Source organism: Tachyglossus aculeatus, chromosome 3 (genome assembly GCF_015852505.1).
Source record: "Tachyglossus aculeatus isolate mTacAcu1 chromosome 3, mTacAcu1.pri, whole genome shotgun sequence".
NCBI lineage: Eukaryota > Metazoa > Chordata > Mammalia > Monotremata > Tachyglossidae > Tachyglossus > Tachyglossus aculeatus.
In genome coordinates this window covers 65,111,329-65,131,806 of record NC_052068.1, presented here as the reverse complement: position 1 = coordinate 65,131,806, position 20,478 = coordinate 65,111,329, and the positions used below count along the sequence as shown (strand labels likewise).

The 20,478-nt window shown below is 49.4% G+C and overlaps 1 protein-coding gene across 4 annotated transcripts in view; it reads right to left on the bottom strand.

Moving 5' to 3' along the window:
* The window catches only part of CDH23 (cadherin related 23), a 425,144-nt gene that overhangs the window by 212,034 nt on the left and 192,632 nt on the right, over nucleotides 1–20,478 (bottom strand). For all 4 annotated transcript variants that reach the window (XM_038744221.1, XM_038744217.1, XM_038744218.1 and 1 more), the window contains exon 10: nucleotides 596–708. In XM_038744221.1, the coding sequence (XP_038600149.1) occupies nucleotides 596–708 (113 nt within the window). The remainder of the gene's footprint in view (nucleotides 1–595; nucleotides 709–20,478) is intronic.

Here is a 20,478-nt window from a genome sequence, read left to right as displayed (position 1 = left end):
CTGGCCAAAGGCCAGGAGGAGTCATTATGGGCCCCTTTTAACTCTCTTGCCAGCAGAGGGCCCGTCTGGCTCTCCTCTCCTTACCACCAATCAATAGGCCTTCCAGCAGGGCTGGCCCTCTTCCCATGGTCCTGGTGGAGTCTATGCTCCAAAATGGGTTTCCCAGCCAGTGGCTGGGACAGTATGAGTCTGCATTAAGGGTGTTGCTCAAAGCAGGAAGCAGCTGGAGAACTTCACTGGGGCTTCACCACCCTTCCTCTGCTGGGACATCTGGGAGCACCATTCATGTTCAGTCAGCCAGCAGGGCATCATCATCCCCACCCAATTCCTGTTTTTGTCAGGGGCAGCCTCGGGGGATGGGGGGTTGTGGGATGGTGGCAGAGCCTGGAACCAAGGCCCTGGATTCCCATGGTGGGCATGTAGGTTCCACTTTTGAGGGTCCTGTAGTGTGGGCATGGGAGACTCCCCTGGGCTTATTCTCTTCCTCCTGGAGGAGCTGCCAGTCTGGTGGGTGTGCATTGGGGTGGGCTGGTCTCTTCAGAGCTGGAATGATGTTTGACCCTTCCCAGTCTGCCCACTCAACAAGAGGTCTCACCTTAACTGTCAGGAAGAAGCCGTGGGTGTAGAAGGGATTTTCCCGGTCCAGCAGCCCATTCAAGGTCAGGGCCCCACTGATGTAGTCCAGGGCAAAGATGCTGTTGGTGTTCCCTGGAATGGAAACCACATAAGCTGGGAGAGGCACCAAGCAGTGCATAGAGATGCTGATCTTCCGGGCATAAGGGTCAGGCTTTCCTTTAGGGGGTTCGGGCCCCGGACCGCCCACTCTTTGTTCCAAGCCACCACCAGCAGAGTTAGAAGGTGTTGAGTTCTAAACCCCGCTCCACCACTTGTCTGTTGTGTGACCTTGGGCAAGTCACTTCACTTCTTTGTGCCTCAGTTACCTCACCAGTTACCTCATCTTAAAAATAGGGATTGAGACAGTGAGCCCCACATGAGAAAGGGACTGTGTCCAATCCTATTTGCCTGTATCCACACCAGTGCTTAGAACAGTACCTGATACACAGTAAGCACTTAACAAATACCACAGTTATTTTTATTATTCAGTTTCTCAATTGAGAAGCAGTCCGCACCCACCGGCCTCCCTCCCTGCAGACATCCTGCTGCAGCCTGGCAGGAGGAGCAGGCAGGAGTCAGAGGACAAAGGTAAGCTATCCTTTACAGCCCAGAAACTGGCAAGACTGGCATGACCAAGAAGGCTGGGGACTGCTCAACTGGACAACACGTCTTTGATCCCTCTGATTGGCCCACCAACCCCTGGAGTTTGCAGATGCCTGACCACCAGGTGCCCATCTAGGGGCTCATGGTCAACCCTAGGCACCCTCCTCCCCCAACTAGCCAGCCAAGAGTGACGGTGCCAGTGGTCACTGTACCAGCTGTGCCCTGCGTGTTCCAGGGTTGGCATTCCCTTGACTTCTCTAGCCCATCTCCTCTTTGATGGATTTTTGGGGAGGAAGGAATCAACAGAGTTAGTAGATATGTTCCCTGTCCAGAAGGTGCTTATGGTCTAGACAGACATTAAATTAAATCACTGATATGTGCATAAATGCTGGGGGGGCTGAGGTTAGGATGAATGTCAAGTGATTAAAGGGTACAGATTCAAGTGCATAGGCAGCACCGAAGGGAGAGGGAGAAGGGGAGAAAAGGACATAATCGGGGAAAGCCTCTTGGAGGAAGTATGATTTCTTTATAAGGCTTTGAAGGTGGGGAGACTGGTGGTCTGTTGTATATGGGGGTGGGGAAGTTCCAGAGCAGAGGGAGGATAGGGACAAAGGCTTGGTGGCGAGATAGATGAAATATAGGTACAGTGAGAAGGTAGTTGTTAGAAGAGCAAAGCGTGTGGGCTGGGTTGTAGTAAGGAATCAGTGAGGTAAGACAGGAGAGGGTGAGTTGCTTGAGTGCTTTAAAACCGATGCTAAGGATTTTCTATTTGACGGAGAGGTGAATGGAAAACCACTGGAGGTTCTTGAGGAGTGGGAAAACATGGACTGAATTTTTTTTAGAAAAATGATCTAGGCAGCGGAGTGAAATATGGACTGGAGTGGAGAGCTAGGAGGCAGAGAGGTCAGCAAGGAGGTGGGATAGGATATGTACTTGGATCAGAGAAGTAGCTGTTTAGATGGAGAGGAAAGGGTGGAGTCTAGTGATATCGTGAAGGAAGACCTTAGTGGATTTGTTAACAGACTGAATACGTGAGTTAAATGTGAGAGATGAGTTGAGGAAATGCGAAGGTTAAAAGGCTTGTGAGGCAGGGATGATGTTGGTATTGGCTACGGTGATGGGAAAGGAAGGAGAAGGACAGAGTTTGGGTGGGAAGATGAGCTCTGTTTCAGACATGTTTAGTTTGAGGTGTCCATGGACCATCCAAATAGAGATGCCCTAAAGGCAGGAGGAAATGTGTGGCTGCTGAAAAAGAGAGAAGTCATAGCTGGAGAGGCAGATATTGAGAATATATAGAGAATATAGAGATGGTAGTTGAAACTGTGGGAGCGTATGAGTTCTCCGAAGACGTGGGCATAGATGGAGAATTGAAGGGGACCCAGAACTGAGCCTTGAAGGACTACCACAGTTAGAGAGTGAGAGGAGGAGGAGGGGCCTGCCAAAGACACTGAGAGTGAGCAGTAGATAGAGTCCAGGCCTGGGAGTCTAATCCCAGCTCCGCCACTTGTGTACTGTGTGATCTTGGGCAAGTCACTTCACTTCTCTGTACCTCAGTTACCTCATCTGTAAAATGGGGATTAAGACTGTAAGCCCCATGTGGGGCAAGGACTGTGTTCAACCTGATTAACTTGTATCTATTCCAGCACTTAGAACAGTGCTTGAACACATAGTAAGCATTTTAAAAATACTATCATTATTAAATACCATCTGTTAGAGAGACAGGAGGAGAATGGGAGGGGATACCACATTTGGGCAGGGGGCCATGTGGCAAGGGTCCTTCTTCAAAACAAACCCACTTCATCCGTCTAGCTGCCTAGGAGGAGCCTTCCAACCCAGTGACTCAGGTTCCTCAGCCTCCAGGGCAGCTGAAGTCTACTCCCAGCTTTGCCACCTGTCTGCTGTATGACCTTGGGCAAGTCACTTTACTTCTCTGTGCCTCAGTTACCTGTAAAATGGGGATTAGGATTGTGAGCCCAATGTGGAACGGGGACTGTATCAGTTCCAGTTACCTTGCATCGACCCTAGCACTTAGTACAGTACCTGGCACATAGTAAGTGCCTAACAAATACCATGATTATTATTATTATTATTATTATTATTATTATTTTTGCCTGCTCTGGAGAGCCCCTGTCATCCTCCCTTGACAGCCCTTCTCTCCCCAGGGAGATAGGGCCTCATGCCCTTTGGGTCTTCCTCAGTGAGTGGCTGTTGGGCTGAGGGCATTCACCTCCTTGTGCTCACCTCCCTTCCCACCATAGGGTGGGCCCTGTGCTTCCAGTGGAGAGTCCAGATGATATCCCTGTTTCCCTCCTTCCCTCTCTGGAAACAAATACCACGGCCCACCACCAGACCTACCATCCAATACTCCCCAGACCCCTTGGGGCTCTCAAGTGTCAATGGCCAGAGGCAAGGCAAACCAGAGGGGGAACGGGGACTGCGGCCCATCCTGCTACCGCCACTCAGCTGTTCATCAGCCATCCAACAGCAGAAGGGAGGCGTTAGACATCGGACCACCCCTCCGCCTGGGATATCTGAGACACCTGATGCAGGTTTGCGGGGAGGCCCAGGAGAGAAGGCCCCTAGCAGGGGGCGCATGTGGTATTTGGAAGAGAATGGGATGTCGTCTGCCAGAGTCATTCTACTCTGGCTCTAAGGATTCTGGGAGCCGCTGGCCTGCTGCCACTGTTATTGCCTCCTGCACAGACAAGAGGGAGGGAAACTCCCATTTCTTAGTCTGCTCAATTCTGAGTCCACGTCTGAAGCACTAAACTTCTCTCCAGTGTTTTGCACAGTGTCCCAAATGTTGCGAGAAGCAGCATGAGAAACAGCTTATCCTAATGGGAAGAATACAGAATCAGGAGTCAAGAGACCTAGATTCTAATTCTGACTCCATTGCTTGCCTGCTGTGCGACCTTGGCATGTCACTTAATTTCTCTGTGTCTGTTACCACATCTATAAAATGGTGATTAAGATATGGACTGTGTCCAACCTCATTATTTTGTATTTTACCCCAGAACTTCATACAGTGCCTGGCACACAGTAAACGCTTAGCAAATACCATTTTGAAAAAAGCCACGATTTTCAGCTGTGGCTTGCAGAACGGATGGCCCAGTTGCTACCTCTAGTGTTTCTTAGTCAGGCCATCCTGTGCCTCAAGAATGCAGGTAAGATACCATGAACTATCTGCCCACTTCCTGCCCTCTCAGATTCCCTCTCCCTCGCCCTCTCCAAGTTTCCACCACTTTGCCTCTTTGTGGAAAAACATAGATCTCTAAAAATAACTTCTCTCTGCCTCTGCCTTCTTCATCCCTGCTCTGTCCCAGCCTCTCTCTGCCTGTCACTCACCCTCCCACCCCATCAGCCCCTCTCTCTCTATAAAATCTCCTCCACCCTTTGTTCTCTTGTTATCTCTCTGTCAGCTTCTTGACCCAGTAAAAAGTCCCAGCCTGGGTTAAGTGCAGTTTAGCGAGGGGCTGACTGTGCAGGCTGCAGCCCAGGCTGATGGCTTTCAATTGGTTTGTCTGCTCCACTGGACTAACAGCAATTATGCTCTCGCCTTCTCTCTCTCTCTTCCCCTCTGTGTCTAAAAAGGCAGAAAGGGCCCAATCCCAGCTCCCTCTGGCTCTCAGCTTGAGGGGTGGGCTCTTCTCTTTTCAGGGTTTTATGGGTGAAGGGGGGAAGCCCGGCAGGGATCCGAAACAGAATTGGCAGAGCAGGGGAGCAGAGTTGGGAGTCTGCAGTGGACACCCTGGGTGCCCCCCCTGCCAGTTGCTAGATGACCTAGAGATGAAGCAGCTTTGACACCTAGTGACCACAAAGTGGGCCACAGCCACAGGTCAAATTATTGGAGTTACTCTGCCTCTTGGTTTTCTCTGTTCCTTGGCCCTCTGGACCACTTGGGCCCAATTTCCAGGTAGTTTCTCCTCCGGCCCCTCCCAGACACCTGGGCCTTGCCCTCTCACAAAGCCAGGCCTAGTTGCCCTGGGCCACGGGGCACCCACTCATTGCATTAAATCTTCCAGGCCTCTAAAGTACCCATGAGTGTCCCTATACCTGTTGCTGGCCAGAAAGAGTTAGTGTACCGGGTTCCATTTCTCTGGCAAGATCAGGCCCATTAAATAGTGATGTTCAAGTAGGCTATAAAACCACCTCACCCCTCCTGGGGACATTAACATGACTCTGCTGTAGGCCTAACACCGTTGGCACACTCTGCTAAAGGGGATCTGTATGTCATTTAGCTCACCATATATTTCTGCCAATGTATAATTAAGTCTGTAAGGCGTTTTGAGGAATGGGTTTGGTGAAAGAGGCTCTATAAATTAAAGATTGTTATTTAGCTTCGGGCCAACAAAAGGGATCAGCTTTCTGGGTCGTGCCCAAGCTGGGCTGGATCCAGTAACTCCATGGCCAATGGGCAGCTGCTGACTTGGGTTTGTTTCCACAGTGTCTTTCCTCTGGGGATGACAGGCAGGTGCCCATCAGGATCAATCCAACCCCCTCCAATCCTTCCACCTGAGGACCCCTCGGCTGTGGGAGGAGGGTCTGGGTGACAGCTTTGAGATCATCAGTGACAAGGCATTGAGGGGCTTCAGCCTATCAAACCCAAGAATCACCACTGGTGTACAGGAAGCAGAGTCACCCGGAATTCACCAATCATAACAATATGGCCACTGACTGCAGATACGCTAATCGTATGCTGTGGCCAGAGCTGCATTTTGAGCTGAATCAGAGGTTCCTGAACAGATTTCACCCACGCCTGGAGGGAAGGACTGGCCTAGGGGTTGAGATGCCTTCCACGACTGGTTCATTCATTCAATTGTATTCATTGAGCGCTTACTTGGCACATCTTGCCCTATGAAACGTTATTTGGGCATAATCATTTCAAGGTGATTTGACAAACAGGTGGTTTAAAATGGCTAGTGATAGATCGACTCTTATACCAGCTCTATAGTAGTGTCATCTCCCAAGTACGCAGTCCAGTGCTTTGCATTCAGTAAGAGATCAATAGCATAGTGGATAGACCATGGAACTGGGAGTCAGAAGGTCATGGGTGCTAATCCCAGCTTTGACACTTGTCTTCTGTGTGACCTTGGGCAAGTCATTTAATTTTTCTGTGCCTCAGTTTCCTTATCTGTAAAATAGGGATTAAGATTGTGAGCCACATGTGGGACCTGGACTATGTTCAACCTATCTCGTATCTACGCCAGCACTTTTTTATGGCTTTTATTAAGTGCTTACTATGTGCAAAGCACTGTTCTAAGCACTGGTGAAGTTACAAGGTGATCAGGTTGTCCCACCGGGGGCTCACACTTTACAGATGAGGGAACTGAGGCACAGATAAGTGAAGTGACCTGCCCAAAGTCACACAGCTGGCAATTGGTGGAGCCAGGATTTGAACCCATGACCTCTGATTCCAAAGCCATGCTCTTTCTCTTTCCACTGAGCCACACTGCTTCTCAGATACTTATTACAGTATCTGGTACATAGTAAGTTCTTAACAAATGCCATCATTAATTAATTAATTGATTGATAGATTAAGTTATGAGGACAGCAATAGTCTGAAGCCTGGGCAATCCCTAGACCTGGAGCACTGTGGTCGCTTCCAGGCCCAATGGGGCCGCATGCAGGGGGCGGGCATCAGCCCAGCATAAGATTGCATCACAAGACTGGCAGGGGGACGCAGCACTATGTAGGACCATAGTTCAACCCCTTTGTTTCGGTATTGGTAGAATTGAAAGGATGTCCAGACAAATTCATAAGGCAACCAAACACCTCTTATGCAAAGCACAACTCTGGATGGACTGACTAAAATCAGTATAGATCAGAGAAAGAAACAGAAGATAGAGATATGTAGGTAAGTGCTGGGGTTGGGAAGATTGTGAGTGCATAATGGCTTAGGTGTTTTGGAAGCGTTGAAGTGGCAGTTGGGAGAGGATGAATGATGGGGAGAAGAAAGATTCATTGGGGATGATCTCCTAGAGAACCTGTGATCTCAGAAGGGCTTTGACAATGGGGAGGGAAGTTCCAAGGAGAAGGTAGAGTGTGATCAAGAGGTCAGTTGCAGAATGAGAATGAGAACAAGAATGAGGTAGTGGGTGATTGAGCTTGAGAGGGATAAAGAGTGCAAGCTGGGATGTAATGTGAGAAGGGAGTGGGTAAATAGGAAGGAGAGAGCTGTTTGAGTGCCTTAATTCCAGCGGTCAGACTTTACTTTGAGGGCCTCAATCTTGTCCCCCCTCTACTCCCACCCTTAAAAGGACCTCTGCTGACCAGGAAGCTGAAGAAGGCTAATCTCAGGGCTGGGGCTTGTGCTCTGCATTCTTGAGGGACATTCCTTTCCAGCCTGATTTCTTTTAGACCTCACCTAATTCTTTTTAGCTATTCAGCCATGAACATGGACTCAATTTCAGTTTTCAACAGGGACTGAGTGAACCCAGAGGTTTTTATCATCATGGGTTACTTGAGGGAAAGTAGGGGCGGGGTGGCTCACTCCAAGCCACGAGGGCAGATGGACGTCCAAAAGGGCTGTTATCACCTGGTTCCTCCCTATGCCCTGCTGCCACTGTCCAACACAGAACAGTGGACTAGGTGGAAAATAGGCCTGGCCCAAGAACGGTCTTGTCTGTGTGGACTGATGTTCTACAGGAACTGGTACCCCAGCCCTATGCCTGTTCTGCTCATATTAGTCAATCAGTGATATTTATTGAGCACTTACTAGGGAAGTAGTGTGTTCTGGTGGAAAAAGTATGGGCCCAGAAGCCAGAGTCTAATTCCGGCTCCCACCATGTACCTGCTATGTGACCTTGGATGAGTGACTTAATTTCTCTGTGCCTCAATTCTCTCATCCGCAAAATGAAGATTCAATACCTGCTCTCCTTCTTAGATTGTAAGCCTCATGAGGGACAAGATGATCTTATAGCTACCCATCCAGTCAGTCAAACATATTTATTGAGCGCTTACTCTGTGCAGAGCACTGTACTAAGAACTTGGGAGAATACAGTGCCCGGCACATAGTAAGCTCTTAACAAATGCCATCATTATTATTACAATATAGTAATATAACAGACACATTCCCTGCCCATAACAAGCTTACAGGCTAACTTACTCAAGGGCCTGGTATGGTACTTGGCATAACAAGTGTTTAACAAACACCACAATTATTATTATTACTGTGTGCCAAACATTGAACTAATTGCTTGGGAGAAGACAATACAATTAAGTTGGTAGACTAGGTCTCTGCCCACAAGGAACTTACATGTTCTCACTTTAGAAACTTCAGCTAGAGCTTTGGGAAGAGACACAACTCTGTGTCAGGGGAGGTCATAAAACCCCACCTATAAGTTCTCCAAAGTACAGTACCACTGTCTCTGTCCCGTGTGTATTATAACTCACCAGAGTCGTGGCAGTCCTGAAAGGATGTGTGATCACCGTGATTTACGATCCCTGATAAAGCCATCTCAAACCTCTCATAAGCATCATTTTATTTTTAATGATCTAAAAGGCCTTGTCTCTGGGGAAAGAGGTGTTGGGCTGGGGGGCGGGGGGGGACTGGGGTGGAGTGGGGAGGACAAGGATATTTAAGAAAACAAATAGGACAGTGATGAGAGGTTGGAGGGAAGCAGAGGGAAGACCTGACAGGGTTGGGCTGCCTCCCCTTCCCACCCCTCCCCAACCCCTATCCCATCCTTCTGTCCTCAAGGGAAGGGAAAAGACGGAGCCCCTGGGGAAGGAAGAGGCTGGGAAGGGGGAAGGATTGAAAGAGAAGGAAAGTGGAGGGGTGAGCTACCTTGGGGGGCAGAAATGGGCAATGCCACTCATACATGCTAACCTCAAACCAGGTTCTACACTCTGGTGGTTACAGGGCTCTTTGAAAAGAAGCATGGCCTAGTGGAATGAGCATGGGCCTGAGAATCAGAGGACCTGGGGTCTAATTCCAACTCTGCTGCTTGTCTGCTGTTTGACTTAGGGCAGGTCACTTAATGTCTCTGGTCCTCAGTTTCTTCATCTGTAAAATAGGGAAGAAATACCTATTCTTCCTCCCCCTTACACTGAGAGTCCCATGCTGGACAAGGACGGTGACTGACCTGATCTTGTATCTACTCCTGTGCTTAGTACAGTACTTGGAACAGAGAAAGTGCTTAACAAGTGCAAACAAATACTGTTTTGCTCTCCTGGGGAAGCAGTGGAAGTCAGAGGATCCCAGCTCCACCATTTGTCTGTTCTGTGACCTTGGGTGAGTCACTTAACTTCTCTATGCCTTGGTACCTCATCTGTAAAATGGGCATTCAGAACGTGAACCCACTGTAGGGACTGTGTCCAATCTGATTAGCTTGGATCTATCCCAACACTTAGTACAGTGCCTGGCACATAGTTAGCACTTAACAGATACCATTAAAAAAAAAAAGGAAACGGGTGGTGGAAACCTAGTGGAAAGAGCATGGGAGTCTGGGAGTCAGAGGACATGGGTTCTAATCCTGTTCTGCCACATGTCTTCTGTGTGACCTTGAGCAAATCACTTAAATTTTCTATGCCTCAATTACCTCGTCTGTAAAATGGGGATTAAGACTGAGCTCTATATGGAACAGGGACTGTGTCCAACCTAATTACTTTATAGCTACCCCAGTGCTTAATACAGCACTTGGCACATAGTATGTGCTTAACAAAGACCACAATCATTGTAATTATTACTATAATTATTATTATTATTATTATCGATAACATCCTCCACCTCTCCCCTCACCTGGCTTCCATCTGGCAAAGCTGAGAGTTGGCATACCCCACAGAACTTCTGTCCGATGTCAATGTCCCACTAGCCCTTCCCCCAGAGCCCTAGCCTCCCCCTTCCAGCCTCAGGGTGCCACCAAACTCCGGAGAGGATGACTTTCACGAGACGGAGAAGGGGAGCCCATCGTGCCGGCGTGGCAGATAATCTATGAATTGGAATGTGCTCCGTCAGGGCTCCTCTACACTGAGATAGATGCGGTTGGACGTGGTTCAGAGAGTCAGCAACAGACACAGTTATCATCATATAAATAGTCCATCAGTTGCTCTGACCACCTCACTGGTTTTCACCTTGAGGCTTGCCCCAGGGAGACATGGAGACTAAGGACCCAGGGGAGCCTCAGGCCCCCCAGAAGCACTCGGAGAGTTCCTCAGCTTTCCCCCCCACCAGCAATTAAGGCTGCTGTCCCCGTCTCCAAGAATAGGGATGGCAAACTGACTGTCCCACTGTTTGAAGGCACCGAGGCAGGGGGATGCTGGTGCATGGGGAGATTCCTGGGATTTTGGATCTCCAGGAAAATGCTTTCCATTCTCTTGGGTCTGGGATGCACATCTCTCTCACTCTGTAGAGCCCTGGCTTCCCCGAATCCCCCTAGGCCAACTCCCGAGCTGTGTCCTTCATCTCCCTCTTTCTCTCCGCTCTAATGATCTCACTGAGTACTGCTGTTCCTGGGCCCTTCTGATCCAGCTACTTTTGGATTGCTCAACTCAACACTGAAGAAACACAGATCCATGACCTGGCCATTGTAGCCTAGTGGAAAGACCACGGGCCTGGGAGTCATAGAGCAGGCACATAATCTGGGTTCTGCCAGTTCCCTGCTGTGTGATCTTGGGCAAGTCACTTAACTTATCTGGGCCTCAGTATTCTCATCTATAAAATGGGGATTTGATACCTGCTCTCTCTCCTCTTGAGACTGTGATCCCCACGTGGGACAGGGGCTAGATCTGATCTGATTACACTGTAACTACTCCAGTGCCTAAATCCCACAGTTTTTTAATTATTATTATTAGTGACATCCCTGGCCAGGTGTCCCCCCAGGATCATTCTCAGAGGAGTTGGTGGAGCTGAGGCTGGTCTCCCAGGTCAATCAAATTCCACCTGAGAGGGGGCAAAGTGCCAACATCCTGACTGGCCAAGGGGGTGAGTTTACACCCCAAGGAAACCAAGTCGCGGGCCTCGGCCAGAAGCTGGGGCCATTTCATCCTTTTTGGGACCAATCATCCGAGCCCATTGGGACCTGCCTCCTGGTTACAGTTCTGAGAATGGTGGGTTCCAGTGAGAGCTGCCTGGAGTGTCAGGGCCCAGAGGAGCTGAGCCATTACAGGCTGAGCAGGGTAGCCAGAGTGATTGGACCGTGTCTCTCAAGAGGGCAGTGCTGGCCAGCCACATTTGCTTTCTCCTGGCCTCAGGTTTGTGGCATCTGGCCAGCGAAGGACTGTCAACAGAGACCATCAATAGACTGGTCCTCCCAATACCCAGCTTCTCAGCCCTCACAAACTCCTGCCTGCAGCATTCCCCTTCCACCCAAACACCCACAAACACCAAGCCAAAATGAGGCAGAGAGGAGAAGGAGAGTATATTCTGTTTCTTCTATTTCTTTATGACTGCTGACAGTCCTCCTTTCCTCACCATCTGGTTGCCCTCCTGCAGTTACTCGCGGCCCTAGGGGCTGGGAGTCCACTCTCTGCCTGTTACCTCACAGAAAACACTATTCACAGCCTAAGAAGCAAGGTTCAAACTGCTGTTAAGGGGATCACAGGAGCCAGATGTTGTGGGGACAGGCCAGGTAGGTGAGGTAAACAGTCGCGTCAGTCAGTCAGTTGTATTTATTGAGTGCTTACTGTTCTAAGCATTTAGGAGAGTACAAGATAACAATATAACAGACTCATTCCCTGCCCACAACGACCTGAACTGGGACTGGGATGAGGATCCAGCATGGTTTAGTGGATAGAGCACAGGCCTGGGAGTAAGAGGACATGGGTTCTAATTCTGGCTCTGTCACATGTCTGCTCAGTGACCTTGAGCAAATCACTTAACTTCTCTGTGCCTCAATTACCTCATCTGTAAATTGGGGATCAAGACTGTGAGTCCCATGTGGGACAGAGACTGTGTCCAAACTGATTGATTACCTTGTATCTTCCCCCTTGTGGGACATGGAATATGTATGTATCTACCCCAGCACTTAGTATAGTGCCTGGCACATAGTAAGCGCTTAACCAATACCATTAAAAAATTGTGTGGGGGAAGATGCCCTTCTCTGTGGATGGGGCTTCACTGGCCCTTGGCAGGGCTCTGAAACCCCCCATCTCTCACTACGTCTGCCAGACCCCTTGCAGCATTGTCCTGGGCCAACTTGGGCAGTAGGAACCGGCCTGGAGATTAGAAGAGGAGGTCGTTTGATTCCAGTCCCACAGTATGTCTACCTGAATGCCCATAACTTTTGAACCTCTGCCTAAAAGAGCCACTTCCTCCTGGGCACAAAGCCAGCTTTGCTGATCCTGACCCCCCATTGCCTGCACCTCCTAACGCCTCCCTGTCTTCCAATTTTCAAATCAACCTCGTCCAATCTGGTTGTGCTTAGTGGAAAGAGCACAGGCCTGGAAGTCAAAGGCTGTGGGTTCTAATCCTGCCTCTGTCCCTGGTCTGCTCTATTACCTTGGGCAAGTCACTTAACTTCTCTGTGCCTTGGTTCCCTCATCTGCAAACTGGGGATTCAATACCTGTTCTCCCTTTAACTTAGACTGTGAGCCCATGGGAACCCTGATTATTGTGTCTATCCCAGCAGTAGGTATAGTGCTTGATGCATTGTAAGTACTTAAAAAATACCAACATTGTTATTATTATTCACTCCATGGAAACAAACTGCCCCCTCAAAGGTCAACAATGATCACCTTCTTTCCAATTCCAATGGCCTCTACTCCATCCTAATCCTCCTTGACTTCTCAGCTGCCTCTGACACTGTGAACCACCCCTTTATCCTGAAAATATTATGTAACCTCGACTTCACTTACAATGCCATCTCCTGGTTCTCCTAGCTTTCTGGCTGTTTATCCTCAGTCTCTTTCACAGGCTCCTACTCTACCTTCCATCCCCTAGCTGGGGGAGTTCCTCAATGTTCAGTTCTAGGTTCCCTTCTAGTCTCCATCTACACCCACTCCCTTGGAGAACTCATTCAATCCCACAGCTTCAACTACCACCTCTATGCAGATAATTTCCAAATCTACATCTCCAACTCTGATCTTACTCCTTCTCTGGAGTCTCTTATTTCCTCCTGCCTTCAGGACACCTCTACAGGATGTCCTGCCAACACCTTAAACTTAACATACCCAAACAGAACTCTTCATCTTCCCTCCCAAACCCTGTCCTTCCTCTGACTTTTCCATCACTGTAGAGAGCACCATCATCCTCTCTGTTTCACAAGCCCATAATTTTGGCATTGTCCTTGACTCATCACTCTCATTCAAACCATATATTCAATCTGTCCCTAAATCTTGTCATCTCCACCTTCACAACATTGCTAAAATCCACCCTATCCTCTCCATCCAAACTGCTAAGCACTTATCCTATCTCTCCTTGATTACTGCAACAGCCTGCTTGCTGACCTCCCTGCTCCTCTCTCTCTCCACTTGGGTCCATACTTCACTCTTCTGCCAGGATCATTTTTCTAAAAAAGAAATAGAGTCCACATTTCCCCACTCCTCAAGAACTTCCAGTGGCTGCCCATCCACCTCCACATCAAACAGAAACTCCTTTCCATTGACTTTAAAGCAATCACCTCACCCCCTTCTATCTTAACCTGCTGATTTTCTACTATAACACTATATGTTCATTTTGCTCTTCTAACACCTACCTACTCACTGTACCTCTATCTCATCTTTCTAGCCATACCCATGTCCTACCTCTGGTCTGGAACTCCCTCCCATGTCATAACTAACAGACCACCACTCTCCCTATCTTTATTAAAATCACATCTCCTCCAAGAGGACTTCCCTGATTAAGCCATCATTTCTCCTACTCCCTTTCCCTTCTGTATCACCCTTGCACTTGGATTTGTATTCTTTACTCACCCCACCCTTAGCCTCACAGCACTTAGGTACATATCCATAACTTATTTTAATGTCTGCCTTCCCTGCTAGGCTATAGGCTCTTTGGGGTTAGAGAACATGCCTACCAATTATGTTGTATTGTACTCTCCTAAGCATTTAGTATAGTACATTACAGTACTCTGCACTCTGCTCAATAAATTTGATTGAATGATTTATAATTGATTGAATTATGGCTCCAGTGACCAGGAGGGAAGCAGCCATTGCCTGGGATGGGCCTCGGGGTGACTGAGCCCAGACCCAAGGGCAGGGGCCCAAGTCAGCAGTGACAAGGATGGGGCATTGTCCAGACCTTTCTGCCCTGTGGATGCAGTGAACTCCAGATCTTCCATTCCACTACCTGCTTCTCTGGGTGCCCTGTTCTCTGCACCACCTCTGGCTCTCAAGGATCTTTCTTCCTGGCCCACCTTCCCTTCCCCTGCTGAGCCACTCTTCCTCCTCCTCCTCCTCCTCTGCCTCCTCTTCCTCCTCCTCCTCTGGTGTGGGTGTAGGGAGAGGGGGTTTGCCACAGGAAGGGGCTTCAGAGAAGGAGGCCATGCCTGCAGGAGCTCAGAGCCAGGTAGACAGATTGTTTTTTTCTGCCATGACTCTGGGCAGGAGAGAGATGAGGGATGAGATGTGCCAGCCCAGCAGCAGGTGAGGGGAGCTTGTGTGGAATAATAATGGGCCCCAACTGGGGTACCCAGTGATTTCCCAAGGGCTGGGCTGGGGCTGCCAGACTCACCCAAACTGTTGGGTTGTGCCCTCTGCCCCACTGACACCCCCACCTGGCCCACCTCTCCCTGTAGTATGGATGCCAGGCATAGGGGCTCTCCTCTTCTGGCCCTCTGAACCCCCTGACCCAAAGAGGAAGACCTCCATAACCTCCTTCTGAAGACACCCCCTCCCTTGACCCCAATTTGTTCCCTTGGCCCAGCCCAGAAACAAATTTGGTCCCAGGGGAAATCCATCTGTCTCCTCTATCCAACTCCTGCCTCCCCAGAGCACCTCAGTTAAGCCCAGGACCATTACACAGGCAGGGTATACTCCTCCCTCTCTGCCCCCGACCTCTGCCAGCACCACCATGCCTGCGAAATGAGAGACAGCGAGGTGGAATCTCCAGCACAGTGGCTATCTCTATAAATCTGCCCAAACAGGAGCCGACAGTGACTTGGCAGGATTAATGATCTGTCCTTCAAACATAGCCCTGACCTCTGCAGCCGGCCACGGCTGGACACGGCTGGCCCGTGCTGCAGGAGCCTGAGGCGGAGAGGATAGTCTGGGGTCAGCCGCTTGGACTAAAAAGGGGGCAGAAGAGGGGCTGGCTTTCCAGCATGGCTCTGCCAGTTTGGTCCCAGAGGCCCAAGGGGTGTGGGCCAACTATTGTGCCCCCAACCTGCACCATCGTTCCTGGCAACTTGTCCCTTACGAGCCCCCTGGAGGGCGGGATGGTTAATCTGTATCCCTTGCATGCCCGGCCCCTCTCAGTACCTCTTCTGTCCCTGGGCACCTCTGCCAATCTGGCTGGGCACCAGCTATGGTGGCAGGGGCCTAGGGGGACAGCACAAGGAGCAAAGTTCCAGGTGGCAGTGCTAACCTGGGTTCCCTCCCTCTTCTTCCAGAGGGGACGTGAGCATGGGCTGTTTCTCCAGGCAGCCTGGTCAGGGAGGGCTGCCCACAGCAATGCTCAGCCTGCCTTCTGTGGTGGGCATGGGCACGGGCACAGCAGGGTTGCAGGGAACTTCAGCTCCTTTCCCTTCCATGATCCTCCTAGGGGAAAGCCCCTTCCCCCTACAAATCCCTAACCCCCACATGACTTTCCCTGTGCCCACCCTGATGTGCAAAGTGGAAGTAGGTACTTGTTTCTCCCACTAGACCATAAGCTCATCTAGTGGGCAGGGAACGTATCTACCAAATCTATTATACTGTACTCTCTCAAGCATTTAAGACAGTGCTCTGCACACAGTAAGCACTCAGTGAATATGACTTATTGACTGATCGGAGGGCAAGACTGCTGTTGCTCCGAGGAATTGGGAGTGGAGGCCTGAGTCAGGGCACAGAGGCTGGAGTGGATGGCACAGAGGCACAGGGTCTCTCTTCCCCAGGACTCAGGCCAGCTCTCAGGGCTCACAATCTTCTGGCTAACAGTATGGCAGAGGAGACAAAGTGCATCTTCTGGGTCTCGATAAGTAGGAAATGATTTGTTCTCAACTGAAGATAGGAGAGGGGGAGAAGGGAAGAGAGAGGGTGAGGGGATGGAGGAGGGAAGAAAAGGAGGGAGGGGATGAGAAAGAGGAAATGGAGGAGGAAGAGATGATGGTTTCTTTTCCTGTTCCACCTCTCCTGCCCTGTGTGACCTTCATAGCTTCTCTGCCTTAATTTCCCCTTCTGGCAATGATGGCGTGTAGCCAACAAGACTCAGACCCCAACATCCAAAAGGCACTTGTTTCTCAAGTCCTTCCAAGTTCCTCTGATGGATCCTGATGACATCGCAGGGTGACAGGGGGAGTCATTTCCTGATGACCCGGCCACACAGGGAACACAGCCTCTGTCTTGTAACCCAGCCCAACTCCCCTACCCTGCCCTTCCTCCACAATTCTCTGAACTCCTTGAAAGGGTCAGGTGCTGGAGCATGTCAAGGAATTAGTTTCTGTGGGGTGTGCTCCCACATCCCCTGGAGACGCCTATCCTGGACTAAAACCAGTCTCACCCACCTTGGGCCTTGAGGCCAAAGCTGCTAATACTTGGCAAAGGAAATAGTAATCGTGAGGCCTGGGCTCTTTAAGGCCTGAGGTAATATTCCTGGCAAGGCAGCTTGTAGATGACTTCAAGGGGATTCAGGAGAGAGATTCAAGAGCCAGGGAATAACCCATTTAAGGCCAAAGTCACTTTTAATTAAGAGTTCAAAGTAAATCTCTGATTCTAGCTTTCCTTGGAAGAGGGACATAGAGTGCGCCCATGCACACACATTCACACACACACACACACACACACACACACACATTCCTCTTTCCCCTGAGGAGGCCCCATTCACAACTGGACATGAAGCAGAAAGGGTCACTGACACCCCACAAATCTGTCAATGGGCTGTGAATCTCTCCCCAAACAGATGGCTCAGTCCTCTGGGTAACGGCCTGGAACAAATAGCTCCCCTCTGCGAGTACACTCCCCGTGGTGTTGCTCAGTCATTTACTACTCTAGTACATAGGTCCCTGATCCCCAAACGTCATCTGAGGCAACCTCCTGCCTCTGAACAGTCTCGAACCATCCCATCCTAACCAGTCCCAGGTGGATCAGCATTCTTCAAGGTTGCCTTATATTGTACTCTTCCAAGTACTTAGTGCAGTGATCTGCACACAGTAAGTGCTCAATAAATACAATCAATTGATCGATTCATATGCAAAAGACCACCACTCTCCACCTTCAAAGCCTTATTTTTTTATGGTATTTGTTAAGTGTTTACATGTTCCGAGCACTGTTCTAAGCACTGGGGTAGATACAAGGTAATCAAGTTGCCCCACGTGGGTCTCACAGTCTTCATCCCCATTTTCCAGATGAGCTAACTGAGACACAGAGAAGTGACTTGCCCAAGGTCACACAGCAGAGAGTGGCGGAGCCGGGATTAGAACCCATGTCCTCTGACTCCCAAGCCCGTGCTCTTTCCATAACCCATGCTACTTCTACAAAAGTACATCTCGTCCAAGAGGTCTTCCCCTAATACCTCATTTTCCCTTACTCCTTCTACCTTCTGTGTAGCCTACGCACTTGCATCTGTTTCCTTTAAGCACTTGGTATTTATTCACCACACCCCCAACCACAAAGCAGGTGTGTATTCATAGTCTTTAAAGTCTGTAAGCTCCTTGGGGACAGGGAACATGTCTACCAGTTCTGTTGAATTGTATTCTCCCTAGTGCTTAGTAGAGTGCTCTGCAGACAGTAAGCACTCAATAAATGCCATTGATTGATTGATCAGCATAACAAGGAGGAGCTTGAAACGTCTATCGGTTCCCTATGGCCTTGCTCTATCCCTCTTTCTTTCTCTCTTGATCGAAAAGGTCTTCTTTTCCCATAACCTACCCTTTTTTTACAGAACTTTCTCTTCAGCCCATAGGGGGAACTTGAAAGTTGCAGGTCACCCTCCCCTTTAAAATAAACCTTCCAGGCTTTGGGGGCCAACAATCTTTTCTCTGGGCTAAGTGACCTGCACATATTGGGTACATTTGAAGGTGGCTGCCTATTGATTCTGTCCCAAGTTGGCCACTGCTGGCAGGAACTCCCAAAATGCTTTGGTCCAGCCAGAGAGTGTCTGACTGGAATGGAAGTTAGGTGACTTGGGAATAAATTCAACCTGGGTCACCATGTTTGTTCAGTTCAATCAATGTCTATGGATATCTGGATAGTTCAATCTGTGGCTGAAATATGAGTTTCTGGAATATTGGCCAAATATTTGCTGTAGGGAAGTGAGTTAATTGACTTGAAGAGAATAGTTTTTTCCAAAGAGGGGGCTGGGAGTTTGTGAGGCAAGCCAGTCTGAGCCAGAGTGGGGCCATCAGGTATCACAGGTAGCCTTCCCCGCTCTGCCTCATCCTCTCCATTACCCTGAGCCAGGAAAGAAAGACGTGTGGGAGAAGGCTCCTGATTGGGTATGATTTCAGTCTTAATATCTTTGTAACCATATTGCAAGAGGTGAGGCCTAAGACTTATGCTTAATCTTTCTCTTTTATTGCTTTTCTCTTGTTTGGTTTAACCTTGTCCTAGTACCCAGCTATATAAATAAAAACTTCTATTTCAGATTAACTCCTGCTGGAGTCTGGTTTGAAGGCATGTTCCAAAGCCTGGTGAGCCGTCAGCCCACTTGACAGGAGACGGGAATTGCAACAGCTCGAATCAGACTCGGAGTGTTCAAAGAGCTCAGCCGACATTAACTAATTAATCCTTCCCCACCCACTACTGGCTCCTGGGGACAGAATTAAGCTTGGCCATCCCTTTCTCCTCCCTCTCCACCACCCAGATTCTGTGGTCCGGGAAAACCGAGGTTAAGGAATTTGTGGACTTAGCCGAAGTCAAAGAATGGAACCCAGAAGTCCCTAACTCCATGCCTGGTCGCTGAACTTGGGGCTGACCCTGAGCAGGAGAAGGAATAGTGGCTCTGTGATTGTAGCAAGATTATCAAAGCCCAGGAGGAAAGGTGTGAATCGAATCCCAGGTCACAAAGCAAGCTGGGCTGGGTGAATAAGTCTGGGAGCCCAACTTCCTGCCCAGGAGCTTCTCCATCCATAAACCTGAAAGAAATTATGATGCCTGGGCCTACAAGAAACATGGATGAATGGCAGAATGTATCTGTTTATTTTATTGTACTCTCCCAAGCACTTTGTACAGTGCTCTGCACACAGTGAGCACTCAAATAAATACAATGAATGAATGAATGGGTGACTAAGTCCTGGCAGTAGCTGAAGGGAGCGAGACTGAGCATTAGGATGGTGCCCGGGGAAGGTTGGAAGCCCTCCTGAGGCACCAGAAGCTGATTGCTGGGTCCAAGGCTCCTTGTCAGTCTCCCACCTGCCAGTCCCTTTGACAGGCACCACTTCCTAGGTCACTAAAACCTGGCCAGCAAAAATAGTTGGCCTGTCCAGCCACTGTGTGGCCCATGAGGGCCCAAGCCAATTGTAGGCCATCAATCTCTGGGAGCTAAGGGGACCAGGGTGTGTGGATCCCGGGCAGCATGTACCAAGAGGCTCCTGGGCACTGGTTAAAATCGAGTGTCTGCTGGATTTCTGAGACATTCTGTATTTCATCCCTTTTCATCTTGCTGAGTGGAGGAGAGCGAATGCAAAGCAGTTTAGTCACTTGTGGCTTTGATGTGTTCTGCACGATTGCCTCCAGCCGATAGCTGCCCCCTAATGGGCTGCACCTAGAGGCAGCGATTAAGTTATTGGCATATGCAATGGTGTGTTTGTGTAAGTCTGACTGTGATTGTCGATTCATCTCTCTCTCTCTCTCTCTCTCTCTCTCACACACTCACACACACACACACACACACACACACACAAGCCCCCACCCTCCCACCTCTTTCCCTAATATACTGGATTTGTTTTTAAGAAATCTAGGCACTGGAACAGCATTAGAAGGAGCATCCAGAGGGGAGGACACATTTTGACCTGTTCCCTTTGGGCTAGTGGCCAAGGTCAGCTGGGCCTGAGACAGCTATAGATTGTCTTGGCTGTTGGGCTGTGATCTGGTCTTAGGTGGGGCTGTGGAGAAGACACTGACGAATGTGGGCCAGCTGTTCTTACTCCTGTCACATCTGCCCATATTTTACACTTTAGGGCTGCTGCCAAGAGAACTGATGGACAAAGGGAAAACCTGCCCTCCTACAGAAGCCAACAATAGCCTCAG